The sequence below is a fragment of the Lepisma saccharinum genome, unplaced genomic scaffold, assembly GCF_977018435.1.
Source record: "Lepisma saccharinum unplaced genomic scaffold, izLepSacc3.1 HAP1_SCAFFOLD_427, whole genome shotgun sequence".
In the NCBI taxonomy this organism is placed as follows: domain Eukaryota; kingdom Metazoa; phylum Arthropoda; class Insecta; order Zygentoma; family Lepismatidae; genus Lepisma; species Lepisma saccharinum.
The window spans coordinates 142,018-162,277 of NW_028143126.1; the positions used below are offsets into that span (position 1 = coordinate 142,018).

The 20,260-nt window shown below is 38.5% G+C and overlaps 1 protein-coding gene across 1 annotated transcript in view; it reads right to left on the reverse strand.

Annotated features, from left to right (window-relative positions):
- The window catches only part of LOC145982803 (von Willebrand factor A domain-containing protein 8-like), a 172,799-nt gene that overhangs the window by 53,301 nt on the left and 99,238 nt on the right, over nt 1-20,260 (reverse strand). Inside the window, exons 19-23 of the mRNA XM_083116170.1 lie at nt 17,069-17,211; nt 15,419-15,782; nt 14,531-14,664; nt 665-849; nt 127-326 (exon numbers count right to left, since the gene is read on the reverse strand). Of these exons, the coding sequence (XP_082972296.1) occupies nt 127-326; nt 665-849; nt 14,531-14,664; nt 15,419-15,782; nt 17,069-17,211 (1,026 nt within the window). The remainder of the gene's footprint in view (nt 1-126; nt 327-664; nt 850-14,530; nt 14,665-15,418; nt 15,783-17,068; nt 17,212-20,260) is intronic.

The following is a 20,260-nucleotide window of genomic DNA, read 5'->3' on the forward strand; positions in this document are numbered from 1 at the left end:
GAGGGCTGGAATTTGCAGAACAGCTGGCTGTTGTCCGCCTCACTCATAAGCATAACATGAAAAAAGTTACAGAGCCCTCCTTTTCTTTTTAATACAGAAAATATTATTTCACTGTTCTGTTCTTACCTGGTATACGGTATGTCCTCCATCTAGTCGGAATGGTCCACCTTTGCCTCCAAGCCCAGCTGTATCCCTTCCCCCTGTTCCTCCAGCCCATGTATTGCCACCAACATGAGGAGCTCCGGTTTCATCAATCTTTCCAAATTTTGGTTCGGATACATCTTTTCCACTAGGTTGTTCGATGGTCACCTGGAGGTCTCTTGTAGCTGAAATCAAACAAATAATACTGACTGTGCGCACAATAATCAATTCTTAGTTTTAATGCATGGAGAAGTAGGCCATGATAGTTAGTTATTGTATTGATATTTTAACAAAAAAATTAGGACAAGCAAGGTATTTGGCTGCAATGTAACGTTTTGCTTGTTAAGGCCTTGTTGTGACACTTCCTCTCATTGTTCAAAGTTTTTGAGTTACTAGATACTTCTGTACTAGCAGATTATCAATATCTGACAAACATAAATATGAACTTCTGAAATTCAAGAACACTTTTTATACAACTACGTTGCAATTGAAAATATATGCATGCTATTCAAATACAACATACTTGAATCTATCATTCTTTGCCACTCTTCAAAAGACTGCTGTAGTGTTGCTGTTGCAGTTTCCCAAAGTCTTATGCAGCCTCCTGCATCTACAGACACTAAACCACCATTGCTGGTCTCGGCTATGTGAACAGGGATTTCTGAAGTGCTGTACAGCCACGATGTGTATGGCGAAACAAAGGCAGGTCTGAAATACATGGAAGTATTGAGCATTCAGTCTATAAAGTTTAAAAGTGCACGTAGGAGGAAGCTCAAGGATCAAAGGGGTTTATCTAGGTTCAGGATTATTGGTAGAAATGCTGATAATTTTACTTATCTGATAGTTCTATAAATAATTTCTAATTGAGTGCATAATTATCCCTCCTGTTATGTTATGTCTATAATAGGGTTGACCCGATACTGGAAAGTATCAGTTCCAATTTAATCACCAATATGGGTTGACGCTTTTCTGGAGTTCCATGTGTCACAGTCTGCAAAAATGTCATGTGACACTTTTTTGGAGTTCCATGTGTCACAGTCTGCAAAAATGTCATGTGACAATTTTCTGGAGTCCCATGTGTCATAGTCAGCAAAAATATCATGTGACACTGGAGTTCCATGTATTACAGCTGCAAAAATATCATGTGACACTTTTCTTGAGTCCCATGTGTCACAGTCTGCAAAAATGTCATGTGACACTTTTCTAGAATCCCATGTGTCACAGTCTGCAAAAATTTCATGTGACACTGGACTGCAAAAATGTCATGTAACACTTTTCTGGAGTCTCGTGTGCAGTGGCGGCTCATGCTACTTATTGTTAGGGCTACATAATAATAAAAAAAAACCTTAACTAATTGAAGATGAACTCCATGCGGCAGTCTTTCATTGAATTATTATTCATTTTTACTTGTACGATCTACCATTCAGAACACCAGATTATATAACTTACTACCAGAAAACAAATAACTCTTTGAATCGATACGAAAAATTAAACAATCACGCACTTACTGACAAGCGAAACGGATGCGTTACATGGCCGGCCACTGTGTGTTTCGGTAATCGCATGTTTATGCGCAGTGTCTGCCATCATAGTGTGAGAGGTTTCGACTTCTACCACTGGGCAGCGCCACCCTATGTTGGACTGCATTAAATGCAGCCTGCTTTTTAGCATTACAAGGGTCTAGCAGTCCCCGAGGGAGAAGCAGCTTCATACGAGTTTACCAGTTTGCCACTTATTGCACGCCAAGTGAATTTGAAAGCTCTACACAGCGCAATGGGACGCAGTAAGATAGAGGAAGTATAAATATTTAATTTTTGCACTAATGACAACAAAATATAATTTGTTTGGGAGGGCTGCAGTCCTGCAGCCCCCCTTCAGCGTCCGCCACTGCCCATGTGTCACAGTCTGCAAAAATACCATGTGATACTTTTCTGTACCCTAAATATCCAGTAAATTATGCAAGATGTGTAATTTCCATCAGGGACGTCGGAACTTATTTCGAAATGGGGAAAGGGGGGGGGGGGGCAGGTTTTCAAATCCACCAACCGGTTTTTAGGTTCTCTTCCCATAAATATATGTCAATACTTGGGGGACATATTCCTCACATGGAGACGATGAAATAATGTTATATGAACATGGGTCCGGAAATGCGTCATTGACGTGTTAGAGCTCATTTTCCAAAATGCTGCACACTGTGTATGAGGTGAAAGCGGTGTAGTGTGGAATGTCGAAAAAGCTGTCAGATGCCACATACCCCACATCTGAACTGGTGGGAAACATGGTGGAAGACATTGGCGTTGACCCTGGGTGAAATGGGTGGGGGTTTGAGAAACACATCATAGTCAGGAAATGCTTTATTGACATGTTACAGTTCGTATGCTACTACATCGCACAACACCCCATAGCAGAACACTGCACACCAGACCTGTAGGTAACAGACAAACAGGTTCACAAGAAATGCTCAAAATGTCCGCCATGTGCACAGAGACATGCAGCAACCCGCCGTTGCATACACTCCCAGATGCGCTCGTGAATCTCTGGAGAATTCCGTATTGTATCGCATCCATCCATAATACAGACATGAAGACTCGCAGCATCATGCACCGATGTTGCATACACAAGAGCCTTTAAATGTCCCCACAAATAAAAGTCTAGTGGGTTGAGGTCTGGAGGGGGTGGAGGCCACGTAATGGGTCCACCTCTACCGATCCACCTACCACGGAAATGTCGATGCAGAAACCGACAAATATTCACACAGGTAAGGTGTCCCGTAAGAATGCTTTGTATGTCCGTCTGTTAAACCTGGGTGGGGGGAAGAGCCCATAGGGCTTCACCAAGCAATCACCCACAATGCCAGCCCACACAAAAAAATTGCGTAGTTGCACTAAAGTCAGGGTTTGCACATTGCTGGCGAAACCATTCACAGAAGTGGGGAAATCAGCTGCTGACAGTGCCTGCATGCGTTGTAAACGGTACGGGTGCAACGGGTTGTCACACAACACTCTCCAGATAGTCATGTGGTCCACATTATGTCTGGCTGCTAATTGTCTTGTGCTGACACTCAGTTCGCCTTCAACGTCATGCAGAATCGCCTCCTCCGGTTGTGGTGTTCTCTTCCATCTCGGCCTCCTCCTGTCACGTGTGGCAGGCGTGAATGTTCCTTGTTACCTCAGATGACGATGTATTGCCTGAAACATTCTCCTGTCTGGGCACTGTTGTTCTGGATATCTCTCGTGGTACAAATGCTGAGCGCGACTACTATTCCTGCCTTATAACCCATACATGAAATGGGCATCGGCTAATTCTGCATTTGAATACCTGCACATTTGACTGTACCTGCACCCACGTCCGTGATGAACACACAACAAGTCTTCCTGTGCACACGGAACGCCACTTGTGGTAAACTGCCGAACTCACACGTTGTACCTTCCCCTCCACCATACGTTCATCCGGGAGGTTCATCCGAATGTCTACTACATTACATGCGGACTGCATGTTCTGGTATGGGGTGTTGTGTGATGTAGTAGCAAACAAACTGTAACGTGTCAATAAAGCATGTTCTGACTACGATGTGTTTCTTGACCCCCCCCCCCCCCCCAATTTCACCTGGGGTCAACGCCAATGTCTTACACCATGTTTCATGCCAGTTCAGATGTGGGGTATGTATGTGACAGCTTTTTCGACATTCAACACTACACCGCTTTCGCCTCATACACAGTGTTCAGCGTTTTTGAAAATGCACTCTAACGTGTCAATGACGCATTTCCGGACCCATGTTCATATAACATTATTTCATCATCTCCATGTGAGGAATATGTTACACCCTGATGTAATATTTTCTTATATTTTTATTGTAATATTTATATATATTATATATTTATTACATTTAAATATATCCACAGTGGCGAAGCTTCATTAGAGATAAGAGGAGGTCCAGAGGCCTCTATTACGGATTATTTTATTACTTAAAATTCCATTAAATGGCGCTTAATACAAGAAAACTGAAATATTATGTCTTACAATATTTACTGCAAATTTCCATCCCTGCATGGTACTCGATCTTATCATGCAGTGAGGCATGATTATTGAGGCATACCTTTAATGATTTTAACATAACTGAAAATGCACTACTCTTATAATGGGGCACAAACGTATGCAAACGTATGGAGAAAATTCATGTTTCTGAAACTTTCTTATCATTGTGTTGCAAAGAAATTTGCTCATGCTCTCATTTAGAAATTTTATCATTTTATAAATCGTAGTATATTAACCAAAACGTCGCATACTAAAAAAGAATTACATGAATGAAAAAGTTAAAAATAAATAATTTAATGAGAGAGATTTAGTTTATTTTACTTCACTGTTCTGCCATTTTTGGCTAATGGCGAAGGCAGTCGATGAGATTGAGGTAATATGGTATATTTTATTTTGTAGGTGCTATATTTTTCATATTTTAATACATAAAACATTTTTGCTTCTAAAAAAATTACAGCCATAACAACATGAACTCAACCCCCTTTCCCTCTCCCGCCACGAGCCTGTGATTATCCTTCCAGGGACACCATTGAATGTACATTTCTGACAAACAAATAGATTATCTTAAAATTTCACAATGAACCGAGATGAATGCTCTGATGGTACAGTTTCAGATTCCTTGTTTCTATTCTTCCTCCAGGCACGTATATTCTACGCTATCTGTGAAGCCCAGACCAAATACAGAAAATAATCGACTAGCAAATGTGACTGATGTTTCTCTTTCAAGTAATGACCGTCAGGGAAAACAAAAGTACATGGAGATGGGCTCCTCTCTTTTAAAGCTACCACCAGGCTTCATCAGTTAAATTCTTCCCAACCAGCACCTCGAGGAGATCTGTGATGTATTTGTAGTGGCTTACAAACCCAAGCGTGGACAGGGAAGTCTTCATTTTATAATGGAGGTAAAACCTTACAGCGATGCCAATTCGCTAACTAGCATGGGATTATTCTCAGAAGAGGGAAATTTTTAAATGGAACTACAATTACAGGAATGGGAAAAGCTACAAAGTAACAGGGATTTTTTTCCCCTCTGGGCCAACAGCGAGAGCGCTGACCTTCAACCAACCATGCTTTACAATGGTGACAAACCCCTCGGTTGATTTATTTATGACTGGGGGGATAGAGCCTGACCACGTTGAAGGAAGTTGAAGAAAATTACGTACTTTTGCCTTACTGGGCAGATTTTATTTAGTGTATTGAGTGAGTGACATAGGCCTATACGTTTTGAATGATCTGTGCTGTGTAGTGTAGTGAATCAACAAGAGTGACATAATTAACGAAGTATTGACGAAACAATTTACTCTGCTTTTGTATGAGGATAAGCTTGAAATCGTGAAGATATGCAGACCTGGCATCCCAAAGAAGAGCAGAATGGATTTGATTTCGTTTTGTTATTTAGCGTCGCTTTTCTGCCACTTTTGTTATTTAGCGTCGCTTTTCTGCCACTTTAGCTACTCACGCGACGAGAATGACTAACGATATGAGGCAATTGAAGAAGGAACATTCACAAAGAATAGCCATTCCCAGGCCTGGATTTGAACCTGGGACCCATGGCGTATTAGTATGCTGTACTAATAACCATTTTACCACAGACGTTGGCAAGATATGAATAGAGTTCCTGTTCAAATGAAATATTCAAGGTAAGAAGTTTATTATGTATTTTATTCTCGCACGTAGGCCTACATAAATATTTCCCAACATGGGCCTCTATATTTTATAAATAACCATGAAATACTTGAAATCCTTTCTTACTGTTTCTATAGTAATGAAACAGTGACATTTTTATTATACTTGTAAGATACGTCTTTTAAATTACAATGCCACATTACTTCACTGGCGGATCCAGAAATTACAGTTGGGAGGGGCGAATTTCAGTAGTATGCCTCACCTCACCAAGAATCATTTCCAACTTACACTTGAACTGTTTTATATGAACAATATATCATACTCTAAACAGCAATCAATTGATCCAGAGATTATAGTATAGTTTTGCATGCAAAGATAGGGAGGGAGCCAGTAGATAGTTTGATTAATTTGGTTTATTTTCTTCGCTTTTCTGTCACTTTTGGCTAATCACGAAGATGAGCAGGAGTGATGATATGATGAAATTGATGACGGAACCCTCTCAAAGAACACTCATGCCCAGGTCAGGATTCGAACATGGGATCCCTAGTAGATGGTCATTAGTGTATGTTATCATAATTCCTGCTATTGCCACCGTAAACTGGTCGATTAGATATGAGGAATAAACTGAATCAACAAATAAAACAAAAACCTATTCTCTCAAGGGTTTCTGATTTGATCCCCCCCCCTTTAATGCATATTGCACATTCCGACACTCTTAAGTGCAGTTCCGATTAGCGTGCCTTGAACACAAAGCTGACTTAAATCAAACTTTAAAAAATATTATCTAGCTTGGTGATAAAAGACAGCATATTTGAGTCTTCAAAAATATTAGGCATAATATATCCAAAAGCCTGGTAGTTTGGAGAAGCAATCACCCCTATCGCTCCCCCCCCCCCCCCCCCCCGGATCCGCACCTGCATCACTTCAAAATCCAAGAAATTGAACGGAAAAGAGCCTTGCATTCGAACATCACGGTATGAAGAGATAGCCTAGGTTTTGAACCCAGCATACACCACTGCCTTCATCCTATCATCCTCTCCACTCTGGGTCAACATTACAATATGTCAATATAACATTATAATTATAATAGTACAAACAAGTAGCGATAAATAAATTAACCAGGCAATCTAAAGTAGGTGGTTCATACACTCCAAAGCTTTCAGCGTTAAAACTCAAAAGAGCAGCGAACTGATGGTACATCGAGACCATGCTTGTCTGTCTATAATGTATCTTCTTCTGTAAATTAGTAAAGAAAACATAAGGAGAGCAGTGAAACTTACCAGTCTTTTGATTCTATATCAGGCGACCTTGTAGTCGGTGTACTTTCTGCAAATGATTTACAGGTACACATGCACAGTTATATCGCTTGGCACGGAAGGAAATTCAAACTCATCACTGCACTCAAACACACCTTCTGCAGTTATTCTACTCTGAACAATAACTGTGTCATCTGACCAAGTCTAAATTTGGAAAGGGAAGGGGAGATTAACCTAGACTTGAATTTCCAAGAACTTACAATGTGCACCTTTTCTCATGGTCGATGACCTATTTAACAGCAAGGGGCCCATACAGAAAGCTTGTGTATGGAAAGTGCACCGGAAGATTTAACGTTAAGCTGTCCTCTGCCCTCCTCCCCCAGTGTATCCTTATATTCGAGCGCACTTGCAGGTACAAAACCTGTCAGACTTCAAAGCAAAATTGGAAACAGAAGCAGCGACTTCCTACTAAGATAGTTGATTTGCAGAGACCTGACTGTGATTCTTATCTGCTTTTAGGATTTTTATGTCACGTACTTCTTGCTGTTAGCCTTCTTGCTGTTAACGGAAAGGCACGTTCACATATCTAGTGAAAATGTTTTTCCAAATATTCTTCAAAACCAAGATAAGTTGAAATGGATATAGTCTCATTTTCAGGGCATGACGAAGGTAGGGGGGGGGGGAGGGAAATCCCAAATACAATCTTGCCCCACCTCTGTGGTTTCTTCACATCAAGCAATACTGAAAGCACTTGTGTTGTGGGTAGAGGTGGAACAGCCAAGGGAGGAACTTTTGTTTCTTGGCCATTTAGATTTATTAAAATTTATTTTGTGGTTTAAAACGTCATGTTCAGGGTCGATAGTTCAGTTTTTAGACCTCAGAGAGAGATAGCACCATTTATTCTTATGTTCACGTAAAGTGAAAAGGTAAGGTTTTATCCTGTGCTTTGCACCATGCCATGAAGGCATACAGGGGGTGTGGAGTTAGGGCCCCACACCTTCTTGATCATGGCCGAAGGTGGTGGTGATGTGATCAGCACCATGCCCCTGGCCACTTTAACCCCCGGAGTATCTTCCAGATACCCACTTTGTACGACACTGGGTGGGCGCCGGATCTGCTTGAACAGGTGGAAAAATTCCTGGTTCTTTCCCGCCGGGATCGAATTCGGGTCTCTCGCATGGTAGTTAGATGCCCTAATGACTGAGCTACCGCAGCTTTTCTTATGTTCACGTGTGATTTATTTTTTTAAAGTTTCTTTACCCTTGCATATAACAATATGCCATGAAGGCACATTTAGGGGATGTGTGGGGTAGGGCCTCACAAATTCTCGATCTCGGCCATTTTGAAGGTTATTGATCAGCACATCGCTCTGGCCGCATCCCTCCCTGTCCCCAGGGTTGCCCCCAGGTACCTATTAATTTTAGGGTCTGTGAGACCTGGAACCGTGTTATGCAGAGTCGAGGCTGGAAAAAGTCCGACCTTGGATCACCCACCCCGGGAATCGAACCCTGTCTTCTCCACGTGGCATTCAGAGGCCCTACCGATTAGACCACCGTATCGTCTCGCATTCGTCTCAAATTTTTCCACCTTCAACTTTTTACCTAGAAGGTTCAATCTCCATCTGCCCCTCTGGTTCGGAACCCTTGCATCCGTGCAATGTGGTTGTGGACGGAAAGAAAGAGATTTAAAATTAAACTGTTCTTCCCCCCTCCCTTCCCATGAGGGTTTGTTTAGTTTATTGTTTGACACTGACCGCACCTGTACGTACATCACCTGGTAGATACAAATAAAAACTGGAAACCAAAGCGGCGAATTCCTAAGGGGATTATTCCACGTTGCACTTGATTTGCGAAAATGTGGCTGCAATTCTAATCTGCACGTGAATCTTTGTACCACGTACTACTTTCTGGTACCGAAAACTTGAGTCTATGTTTATTTAGATAGTGCAAAATATTTTTCCAAAACGAAACTTAAGTTGGAGAAAATAGAGTCTCGTTTTTAGCACAGGACTGGTGGGGGGGGGGGGGGCAAAAATACTATCTCTCCCCTTGGTTAATGATGTTGGGGGGCATGTTGCTCCTTCCCCTCAGTTCCGACGTCCCTGATTTCCATTATTTTATAACAACATTATGAGGAGAATGGATTTTACGATTAAATGAATATCTTCTGTGAAACTATGAAAGTTTTAAAGCAAAACTTCTGCAAATTGCTATGATATAGTTCCAATGGAAAAGTTACATATTAAAATTTGTAAATATTATGAACTACTTTTAATTATAATTTTCAAGTATAGGTATCAGTGGGAATGTGTAAGAATACTGGCAGTGGTATTGTCTCTGCTCTAGTAGTATAAAGATCGAATTTGTGTACCATGGTTTTGTAAAGTAAGTTTCTACATATGCAGTTCTTTTCCTAAAGCAAAACTCATTGCGTTCACCTTGATACATACATTAGTGAAGGGTGTGAATGAACAAGTCAGGATTCTCACAAAATGTGTTTCATTTAATACTGGATGAGCAGAATATCAAGTATCAGTTTTCATAAATTTTATATCAGTACCTTATCAGTATCAATTAAAATTTCCCACTAGTCTGTCTCAAGTATGTACTGTGGTGACATTTAGAGGAATATAGATGACTAACTTGAATAAAAATGTTCAATCAAACAAAATAGAATCAAAGTAATTATATGTGAGATAACAGGCTGATTACTCTAGGACCATGAAAAAATTCAAGTATAATTCCCCGTTTTCAAGGCAAACTGTCCAAAAATTCAAGGGTACAAACAGATGTTTTCTCTATTTCAACCTTACGTATTACCAGAGCCGTAGCTAGAGATTTCTGTGCTCGGGGCGAGAATAAATTTCGGCACCCCCCCCCCCCCCTACACTCGCCTTGTTGAACTTCTACCATTGTTTTTTTAAGGGAGGGTTAGAATCATTTGTTGTTGTGCCTTACTTAATGCCGTTCATTCAAATTGGCGTTTCATTTATGCTAATAATTGTAGCAATTGTATGTAATTATAGTAATTACAACTACAGAGTTGTTTGTATGTATACATGTATTCTTCTGAATCAAGGATCATTATTGACCTCTCGGTGTGCGATGATAAAAAATCCTAGAAATGAAACTAATCCATGCAAAAAAGAAAATATATCATACCATATGAATAGCATATATATTTCTTAGGTAGCAGAAGAATCTCTAAGAAAGATCATTAATGTAATGTTTTTTAAAATACATGAAACCCTTTCAAATACCCTGCAAAGTAATTGTACAAACTAGCTAAAATCATTCAGTATTAATGTAATGTTTATAAAGTAAAACCTATTTACACTGCAAAATGTTATACTGATGAGCTGAAATCAACAACAATACAAACAAAAACTCCAATCAGTACATGATTATTTGAAAACAAAAACTACAATCAGTACATGATTACTTGACTATTCTCTTGTGCGAACATACTAGCAACAGTTTCACTCTTCTTGCCTTTTGAGCAGCAAAGTCATTAATAACATCATGAAACACAAGTGATTGAACTCTGTACTTCTCAACAGACAAAATAGCCAGGTTAGTCAGCTTTTCTTGACTCAAGGAAGAACACAAATAATACTTTATAAGCTTTAGCTTACTAAAACTCCTTTCACAAGATGCAACAGACACAGGTAGAGTTAAAAATAGTTTCAATGCAGTGACAAAATTTGGGTACAACTCAATACATGATATTTTATGAATGAATGAGAGAGCAGCAAGTGGTGATAATTCTGACAAGCATTCCAAGTGAAAGTCTTTAAAAAATGCTTGCGCATGACGTTTAACCTTTTGGGTCCCAAGCGTCTCGATCGAGACGCTGTGTCAAGGTCGTAGTTTTTACGTTACAACTTTTCTATTTTTGCCTAGAATTTCGATTTTTTTAAAAAATATTCTTCCTAACACATGTATTTAACAGAAATGTTTCTTGCACCTTTTTTTTTTCTTCATGACAATGGAGGGGAAAAGACGGGAAAAGGGACTTCTCTTTTGCATCTCTTTCCAAGGGAAATTTTTTGCCGACAAAGGAAGACCGGCTTTGTTGTTCTAAAGCAATGCTTTTCACTCCCGCCTGGTAACTGCATTCGAAGGAAGCTTGTTTATCAGTATCCGATATCAAAATGAAAGTTTTCCGTGCAGGCGCAAGCAGGGGGTGGGGTGGGGGGAAGGGGAAGACTGGTTGTTGAATCTGCGTTGTGAGAATGGAATTTCGAGGCATGCTGAAGGAAACCTTTGTTTTTGATCACAAGTGTTCCACAGGTTGCAACACAGGTTACCCTGCATTGTCTAAAAATAGAATTTCAAGCAGCTGCAAGAATCGGCGCTCATTTTTCACTAGGTTCTAGCTTTTTGTCCATGAAAGTTGTGCGTAGGTGTGTCGTTTTGTGCGGATATTTTTTGAGTGAAGAGACAGACTTCCAAGGACTTTTCTGTCATCTACATGTTTTTGGGGGGTTTCCTCCCTTCCCCCTCCATATATACGCCGAATTTGCATAAATTTTGCATTTTGTGCATTTTGACATCCTTTTTTTCGGGGGGCTGGGAGAACCCCCCTTTTTAAAAAAAAGTATTTTTCAGGGTATTTCCCCCCTTTCCCCCTCCATATGTACGCCAAATGTGCATAAATTATATATCGTCTGAATCTGTGATTCATTCTGCGTACAACGGTATATCTTCCATATCTCTAGGGCATTTAGTTTCTGAGCTATAGTCATTTCAATGTAACTCTACATTTCGCTCAATTCCGAAGTTTGAGACAGTGGCGTACAAGCCTTTCGTTTCAGGGGTACAACTCGCGTTACATTGGTCATATGACAATGATGAAAATATTTTTCTGTTTCTTACATGCCAGCGATAATTTTTATGTGCATTTTGAACTTTTCATATACTTTTTTTTTCGGTGGGGGAGAAACCCCATTTTTTTTTAAAAAAAAGTATTTTTAGGGGATTCCCCCTTTCCCCCTCCATATGTATGCCGAATGTGCATAAATTATATATCGTCTGAATCTGTGATTCATTCTGGGTACAACGGTATATCGTTCATATCTCCAGGGCAAGCAAATAGTCTCTGAGCTAAAGTCATTTCAAGGTACCGCTGCATTTTGAAGCTTGAATCAGTGACGTGCTGACCATTCCTTTTGGGTGTACAACTCACGCTACATTGGTCATATGATAATAATGCAAATATTTTTGTGTTCCTTACATGTCAGCGATCATTTCCATGTGCATATCGACATTGTCATGTACTTTTTACTTGGGGAGGAGGGGGAACCCCATTTTTTCCCCCGAAATTTTGGAATTTTGAGAGTTAGCCCCTCCCCCCACCCCATATAAGTCGAATTTGCATAAATTTCATATAGTCTGAATCTCTGATTCATTCCGCGTACAACGATATATCACTCATCTCTCTAGGGCAATTAGCCTCTGAGCTACACTCATTTAATTGAAACTCTGCATTTTGCTCAAAATCTGCTCGGGACCAAGGGGGTTACATGTAAAAATGGCCTTGGGACTCAAAAGGTTAAAGAACAACAGTTCATGAAGTAACTCACTTCCGTTGATATCCTCGGGGTATAATAAAGCCAGAACAAAGACTCCCTTTCTAAATGTTTCTTCTGACATAACTGCCATATTGCTTGGAATAATTATGGAAAAATCCTCCAAAACTTCTTTCATTAGCTTGAATCAATCATCTATTTGTGACAAAATTGAATCCAATGCACAAAATAAGCTCTTCCTAATTTTTTGTTCTTCATTTATGGCTACACTTTCATCTTCTGCAACTTCATCGAAAAACTTGGTTTTCTTTTTGGGACGCTGTTCTCTACTTGCAATGTTCATATCATCGCAGATCTGTTTGCATTTCTCAAAAGCGTTCATCACAATTGTTTCCCGATTGGCAGACAGAAATCTTTGCAGTCCCTGTAACAGACTTTTCTTGCAGCAATAGGTTAACATCGTTAATAGCTCGAAGGATATCAGCGAAACAGAATAAGAACACAATAAAGTTAAACTCCTTAAGGCTGTGTAGCACCGTGTATCGTTTCAGGTGACTCTTTTGAGAGGTCACATAATTCCTCCAAAGCTGCACAGACATCCAGAAATTGGATACTTAGAGATTGTACTGCGTTTGTTTCTGAAGACAACCTAGTTGCTGATTGACTCTTCACAGTCGTGTGGTTTCTATTTCCGGTGCTGAAGAATCTTCGTTAGCATCTGTGGATTCAACATTTTTCTTGAAAGACTTCGATAAAATCGTTGCACTTCTAATGTCCTCTCTCTCTCTTATCTTCTTTCTTTTCCTGTTTTGAGCCCCAGAAAGTTTCTTGGAAGACATCATTTATAATAATTACACAATTTCGGATACACACAGCTTCATCAGAAGCACGTTGACTATACAATAATCCTCGGAAAGTGAGTGTATAGTTCGTAGTAGCTACATCTAAACTAGAATAGCATGAGTGCTTTTGTGAAGTTATGAGAGTGTCAATTCTGATTCTCTTTTGCCCGGTAGCTGCCTTTTGTTTCGCAAATTTTGTTTATTGTAATGCTCTGAATGGGTCATTGTCACATATGAGAACACAGCCACTACTGACAAAGATCAAAGATGTCCGAGTATTGTTGTGTCTCGATGCCAAGCAGCATAGACTTTTATTTATTATTGTTGCTCTAAGCGACGTGTACTCTCGTCCTGTACACCTTTTAGCTATTTGAAAGCTGCCTGGAAAGATCATTGAAAGAGTCAAAAAACCATCACAACGTATTCTTTTAAAAGAAATAGCTTTTTTGAAGAGATATTAGAAAAATTTAGTACAGCTGTTATGACATGCAGACTGCAGTTTACACCAATAGTATTTTTACAACTGCATACACTATTGGAACTATTCACTAAGAAGTTGTAAAACACATCCTCACTAACAAACAAATAATATATATATAAATATTGGATAGTTATTTATTTTATTTTATTTGTTTAAAAGAAGAGCTTGTAATGCGAGTGCAGGAAGCAAAAAAATCAAATCAATATCTTTGCAAATTGGCAATGATATTGTTTTAATAGTTCGCCAAAACTTTTGAGGGGATCGCATGCATGCTTTATTACAAGTAATTTTCAATATTTTTCTTCTTGCCGTTCGGTGCCCCCCTTCCATCAGCACCTGGGACGACCACCTCGCTGAATGGGATTTGGATTAATAAAAGTTGCAATGTTTCACATACACGGAGAAAAATTCATGCAGAATGCATGCATAATTCACGCATAATTTCTGGAATTCAAGGAATTCCCAGTGAGTAGCCACCCTGGATAATGACTAATAGGGCAAAACTATATCATTTTTGACAAAACAGAGCAGCTAAATCAGTATGTGGTTAAACAATGTGACAGAAACAAGAATGACATAATAATTCATAATAAAACTTAATATTAATATGTAAACTTACTCTGGAATTTTAATGAATCTAAGTTTTTGAGAGATGAGATCTGTAACTTCAAGATAACCGGAAATTCCAGATTTCAACTTTTTATTAGAAGCTACTTCTTCAGGAACTTTCCAACTTGGTATTGCTTTCACTACCTGCAACATAACAATATATATTATCATTTTACATAAAATATCAGTTTTATATGCATGCACCAGATAAAAAGGTAAAGACCTCAAGCACCCCAACAATACATGCTATAGCTAAAGTTACACCTAGAATGCTACAGAATTCACAGCCTTTTTGTATATTTATTAGCAATGATAAAAATCAACTGATACACCGTCAGTGTCATCCAATGTAACTATATGTGTGTATTAGTTTAAGGGTAAAATTGCCGATAATTTTATGAATCACACCCATACATGAAGAGGAGGAAAGAATACACCAGTGTATCCAAATCAGCTGATAGAAGTGGTATGTTATCAGAAAGTATCTGTTTGAATTTATTAACTGATACCAGCCAATCCTTTTCTGGAGTTTTGGTATTTCACAGGGTCCACAAAAGTGTTATGCAATACTTTCACAGATCTAATTATCCTGGAAATGATGCAAAATAAGAAATTTCCATATATTTTACACACATATTAAATTAAAAAATAGATTTTGTGAATAAATGACATATAATATTCAGATATATATTTTTATTATGTATTTATTATTATTATTATTATGTATATATTAATATTAAGATGTAACCCTTGAGTATTTTAAAGCAAAAATCTGGTAAATTGATACATATAACTGCATGGGAATACTCACAAATTAATATTAATATTTTCAACAACTTTTAATGGTTATCATTTTCGAGTATCAATATCAGTCCTAAAAATAATGATGATAACTTACCTGGCCAGAATCCCTCAGGATGATAAGATTTTGCCCCCCATCTACAGCTGGATGATGTTTTTCTTCATACAGTCCATCATCTGATGGTTGCCGTGGCCATTTATAAACATAGTTCTCACTCCTTTCAAGATCAGGAAATCCAACAATCACTGTGGCGAATGTATCAGAGGTCACCATCAAGCGATTAGGTGCATTGATTTGCTCTCGGATTGCAGCACTCAGAACTGATTTGCTCAAATCTCCTGAATCGCTCTTCAGAACATGACTCACAAGAACCTTTTCCACTCCTCCACACGTTTCTTCAATAACATATAAAACGTTTGGACAGGGATCCTTGCTATTTGACTTCTCTAACAGGTGTTTCCTAGAGAACAAAGTTGAAACGTATAAGTTATTCTCAGTTATGATAAAAAAAAAAGTTGTGTTTACCATAAAGTTACTTCATTGAGGGATATAGCTAATATATCATTAAAATAAGTCACCATGGTCCAGTCAGAGATGGGAGACCCAGGTTCTATTCCCATGGTAGGTGATTTCAGGTGGAATTTTACCAGCAATGTCCCTGCATAGAGTGGCTCTGGAGTTTACTCAGCCTCTAATAAATGGGTGGATGCCTGGGGGCAAAAGCAGCTGGAGCATCGTGCTGATCAAACATCAACAAATAGATGAGATTCTGAATGCATGTAGCCCTAACTCCCTCCCTCTGACTATCTGGACTGGAGTCTGTAACTTTTTCTTTCAAACAGCTCACCCAATTGTCTTTACGATGTGGAGTAAACATCATATTTAAGCTTCCCTCTTACCATAGTAGTAACGCAATCACATTCTAATTGAAGGATCCGGAATTCAATCCTTAGTCAAAGCACATTGACCAATGTTTCAGGTCCAACTTCAAAATGTACATGCAGGCCCAATTAGCCTATCTCACCAGGAATCAAACAGACAGCTCTGGCATACTGTGCCATTGCTCTACCATCTACAGACAATTCCATGCAGGTTAAACAACAAGAGTGAAAAATCGGTGAAATCAGACCTGGCTTGGTAGTTCAGTTGGTAGAGCAATAGCACAGTATGCCAGAGACCTGAATTAGAATCCTGGTTTGCCTGCATTTTTAGCTGAAATATGTAGTACAACTCCTGTGTGTGCCAAACAGTATGGTAAACAAACTCAATATTGATTTCACATCTCCTGCAGGGAATTGAATATGGGACTGGTCCCAGTAAAAGCAGAGCTAAACGTTGTAACATTTCTTCATGTAGTAACTATAATGTTAATCAATTTGCAATTTAAAAAAAGTTGCATTCCTATAAAATGTAGCTGAGAAGTGACTCATTCTGCACAGGATATGTGGACTTTGTAAAATAACAACCTGAACCAATAATATTTAGGTAAAACCAACAATGAAATCAATGAAGATTAAAAATCTGAATGCCTTAAGTTGAGATCATTGAAAAAATAACTATATTACATAAAGTGTGACAAAATTTGTTGCAAGTATCATAGTGAAAGTTCAACACTTGACAACTTGTACAATGAAAAAGTAGTGCTTTTCCATGAAAAAAAGTATTTGAGTAAATCTATTTTTCTTTATTAGTAAATTTATATCAGTTCTAGTTTAGTGAATAAAACATGGTAGAATGTGTACTTACTTGTTATTAGTATCTTCTAGGAGCCACTTATCTTGTGCAACAAGTTGTACTGAATTTAAGTTGAATGGAAGAGTCAAGGTATATGCTGTCCATGTCTCAAAGTTAATTACTTCTAGTTTGTCGCCTTTCACTTCATAGAGCACCTGGCAATTGAGAAGAAACATGTAATTTTAAAAATAAAATTTATACTGCTAAGAGAGAAAAAAATTAAAACAGAGACTAAAATTTAGAATGTACATTAATTTACACAAAATCATTCCATGGTGTTGATTTAGAAACATGCATACACAATAGATGAAAATGTGCAACTTGTGGATGAAAATAATAATAGAGAAATTTGAATTTAAATTATGCAACTGTGCTTTTGGATATCTGGTTGTTTGCTGAATTCTTTACGCTTATTGTTGTTTCAAAGCTGATTATTTGAAATTTGTTACACTTGTTCAACCCTATCCCCACTTTTTTTCCCTGAAGAAGCGACATGTATCAAGGTGGAGAATTTCTTTAATATTTTGTGCCACTCTTTTTTGGAACCTATTACTTTCAAAGGGCACCCGCATAGCCAAGTGATTAGACCTGTCACCTTTGGTGTGAGTGATCCTGGGTTCGATTCCTGGTGTGAGCTCTCAAAAGTTCAGCATTGACCCAGCATCGTGATGACAATTGGGAAGCTACTTGAAAAGAAGAAGTAGCGGGCTCCGGTCACAAAGGCCAGAAAACAGTGGTGATGGAATCCAATGCTCTGATGACGCGTCACCCTATGAACAGCCACTCTGGTAGGCCCTGGCCCTTCGAGGGCTGTTGCACCATGGAATTTAAATTTCAAAGGCCTCCCAAAGGTAGTGAATCTGAAAGTAATAGACTCCAAATAAGCGAAAGGACAACAAAAACAAAAAGCTTTCTTCACCTTGATACTCAAACCATGTTTACTGTGTTCCATGGTGAATATGTGTACAACGTTGAAATGTCAAGAAGATAAACTTACTTACTTACTCCTTGGCTCTACGGCCCTCTGAGAGCCTTGGCCTCCTTCAGGATCTTCGCCCATTCTTCTCTATCTGCTGCTCTCCTCCTCCAGTTTCTTTCAGCTCCTTCAAATCCCTCTCTACATCCTCCATCCATCTCAGTCTAGGTCTTCCTACTTTTCTCCTTCCTCCAGGTCTACCATCCAACACTCCTTTTAACAATCTGTCTTCATCCATCCTTATAATATGCCCTAACCATTGTAGTCTTCTTCGCCTAATATCTGCTAATATGTCCAAGTCTTTGTATAAATCATACAGTTCCTGGTTCATTCTTAAGCTACAGTATCCATTCTCTACCACTGGTCCACATACTCATTGTAAATCTTCCTTTACCACATATTTAAAATCATCATGTCACTTTCTGTTAGGGACCATGTCTCACTCTCAAACATCACTATTGCCTTTATCATAGTCTTATATTTTTCTATTTTCTCTTTTTTGCTGATTGCTCTAGACATAAAAATGTGTCTTAGACTATAGTAACATCTATTACCTGCTACAAGTCTTGTTTTGATTTCTTCTTTTATTTTATTTTTTGCTGTTATCAAGGAGGCCAGGTATTTGAAGCTATTAACCTCTTCAAACTTCATATTCTTTATGTTTAATATCTGTCTCCTGGGGATACTTTTTGCGCCTCTAATGTATTTAGTATTTTGTTGATTTATCAGTAGTCCTGCTGTTTGCACTGCTTCTTGTATTTGTGTGCTTACTTCTTCAATTGCTTTCACTGACCATCTGAGTATCACATCATCAGCATAAGCTAGATACTGTCTTGTTCTATTTAATGTAGTTCCATTGGAATTTGTTTTTATGTTTCTTATTACTTTTTCAAAACTAAATTAAACAGAATAGTTGAAAAGTTGCTTTAAACCTTTTCTGACCTGAAATGCTTCAGACATTTGTCCTTGTATTTTTACTTTGCTAGTGGAATTGTCTAATGCCGTTTTAATCAAATCCAATAATTTGTTAGCAATGCCAAACTCCTTTAAGGTTTTATATAAAACTTTTCTATCCACTGAATCATAGGCTTGTTTAAAATCTGTAAATAGGAAGTGCAGGTCAAGGTTAAATTCATAAAATTTTTCACATATTATTCTTAACATAAAAATGTTGTTCATTGTGGATCGTCCTTTTCTAAAACCACATTGATAGTCCTGTAATATTTCTTCTGCATATAGCACCATTCTTCCATATAATATATTTGTAAATACTTTATAACATATATTTAACAGCGATATTCCCCTATAATTACTACATTGCAGCTTATCTCCTTTTTTATGAATTGGGCAGATAATTGATGTATTCCAATCCTTTGTAATTCTCTCTGATTTCCATATGGCTGTATCAGTTTACATATTTCCTCTCTCAATTTTATGTCTCCATTTTTTTATCAATTCTGCACTTATCCCATCTTCACCTGGCGATTTATTTTTCTTTCATCTGTCAATGCTTATTTGTATCTCACCACTTGTTGGGAGATCACACGGTAGCTCTGGCCCTTGGTAAATAATTTCTTCTTCATCCCTCTGCTCATTACTACTCCTATTCAAGAGTTCCTCAAAATACTGCTTCCATCATTCCTTAATCTCAGTTTCATTTCCTATTAAAACATTGTCTTTCCCTCTGCACATCGAGGTTCTTGGTTGGAAACCTGCTCGCAGTTCTCTAGTTATAGTGTACATTTTTCCTATCTCATTTTAACTGTTTGCTTCTTTTTCCGTTCATAAGAGTTCTTCTTCCTTTTGCATAAATTCTTTGCTTCTCTTAATTTGATTTTGTATTCTACTACTGTCCTCCGTGTCCTCTTTTTCCATCACTTTTGATCTAGCTTTCTTTTTCTCTTCTATTTTTTGGAGACATTCCTCATCAAACCACTCGTTTCTTTCTCTTCTTCCTTCATATCCTTTTCTGCTGACTTTCCAAGTATATCTTTGATGTTTTTCCACTTACACTCACAATTCCATTCTCAGTTCCATCCAATTGTTCTTTTTTTAATTGAATTGTTGTTTTAAGTCCACTTTATGCACAGAAAGGCTAATCGAGACTGAACCTACAGTTTAAAGTGGGATTCGAACCTCTGTGCAATGTGCTTCCACCAGGAATCAAACCCCGAACCCCTTGATTGCAAGGCGACAACCTTACCGCTACGCCATCAGGGGGGCCCTCG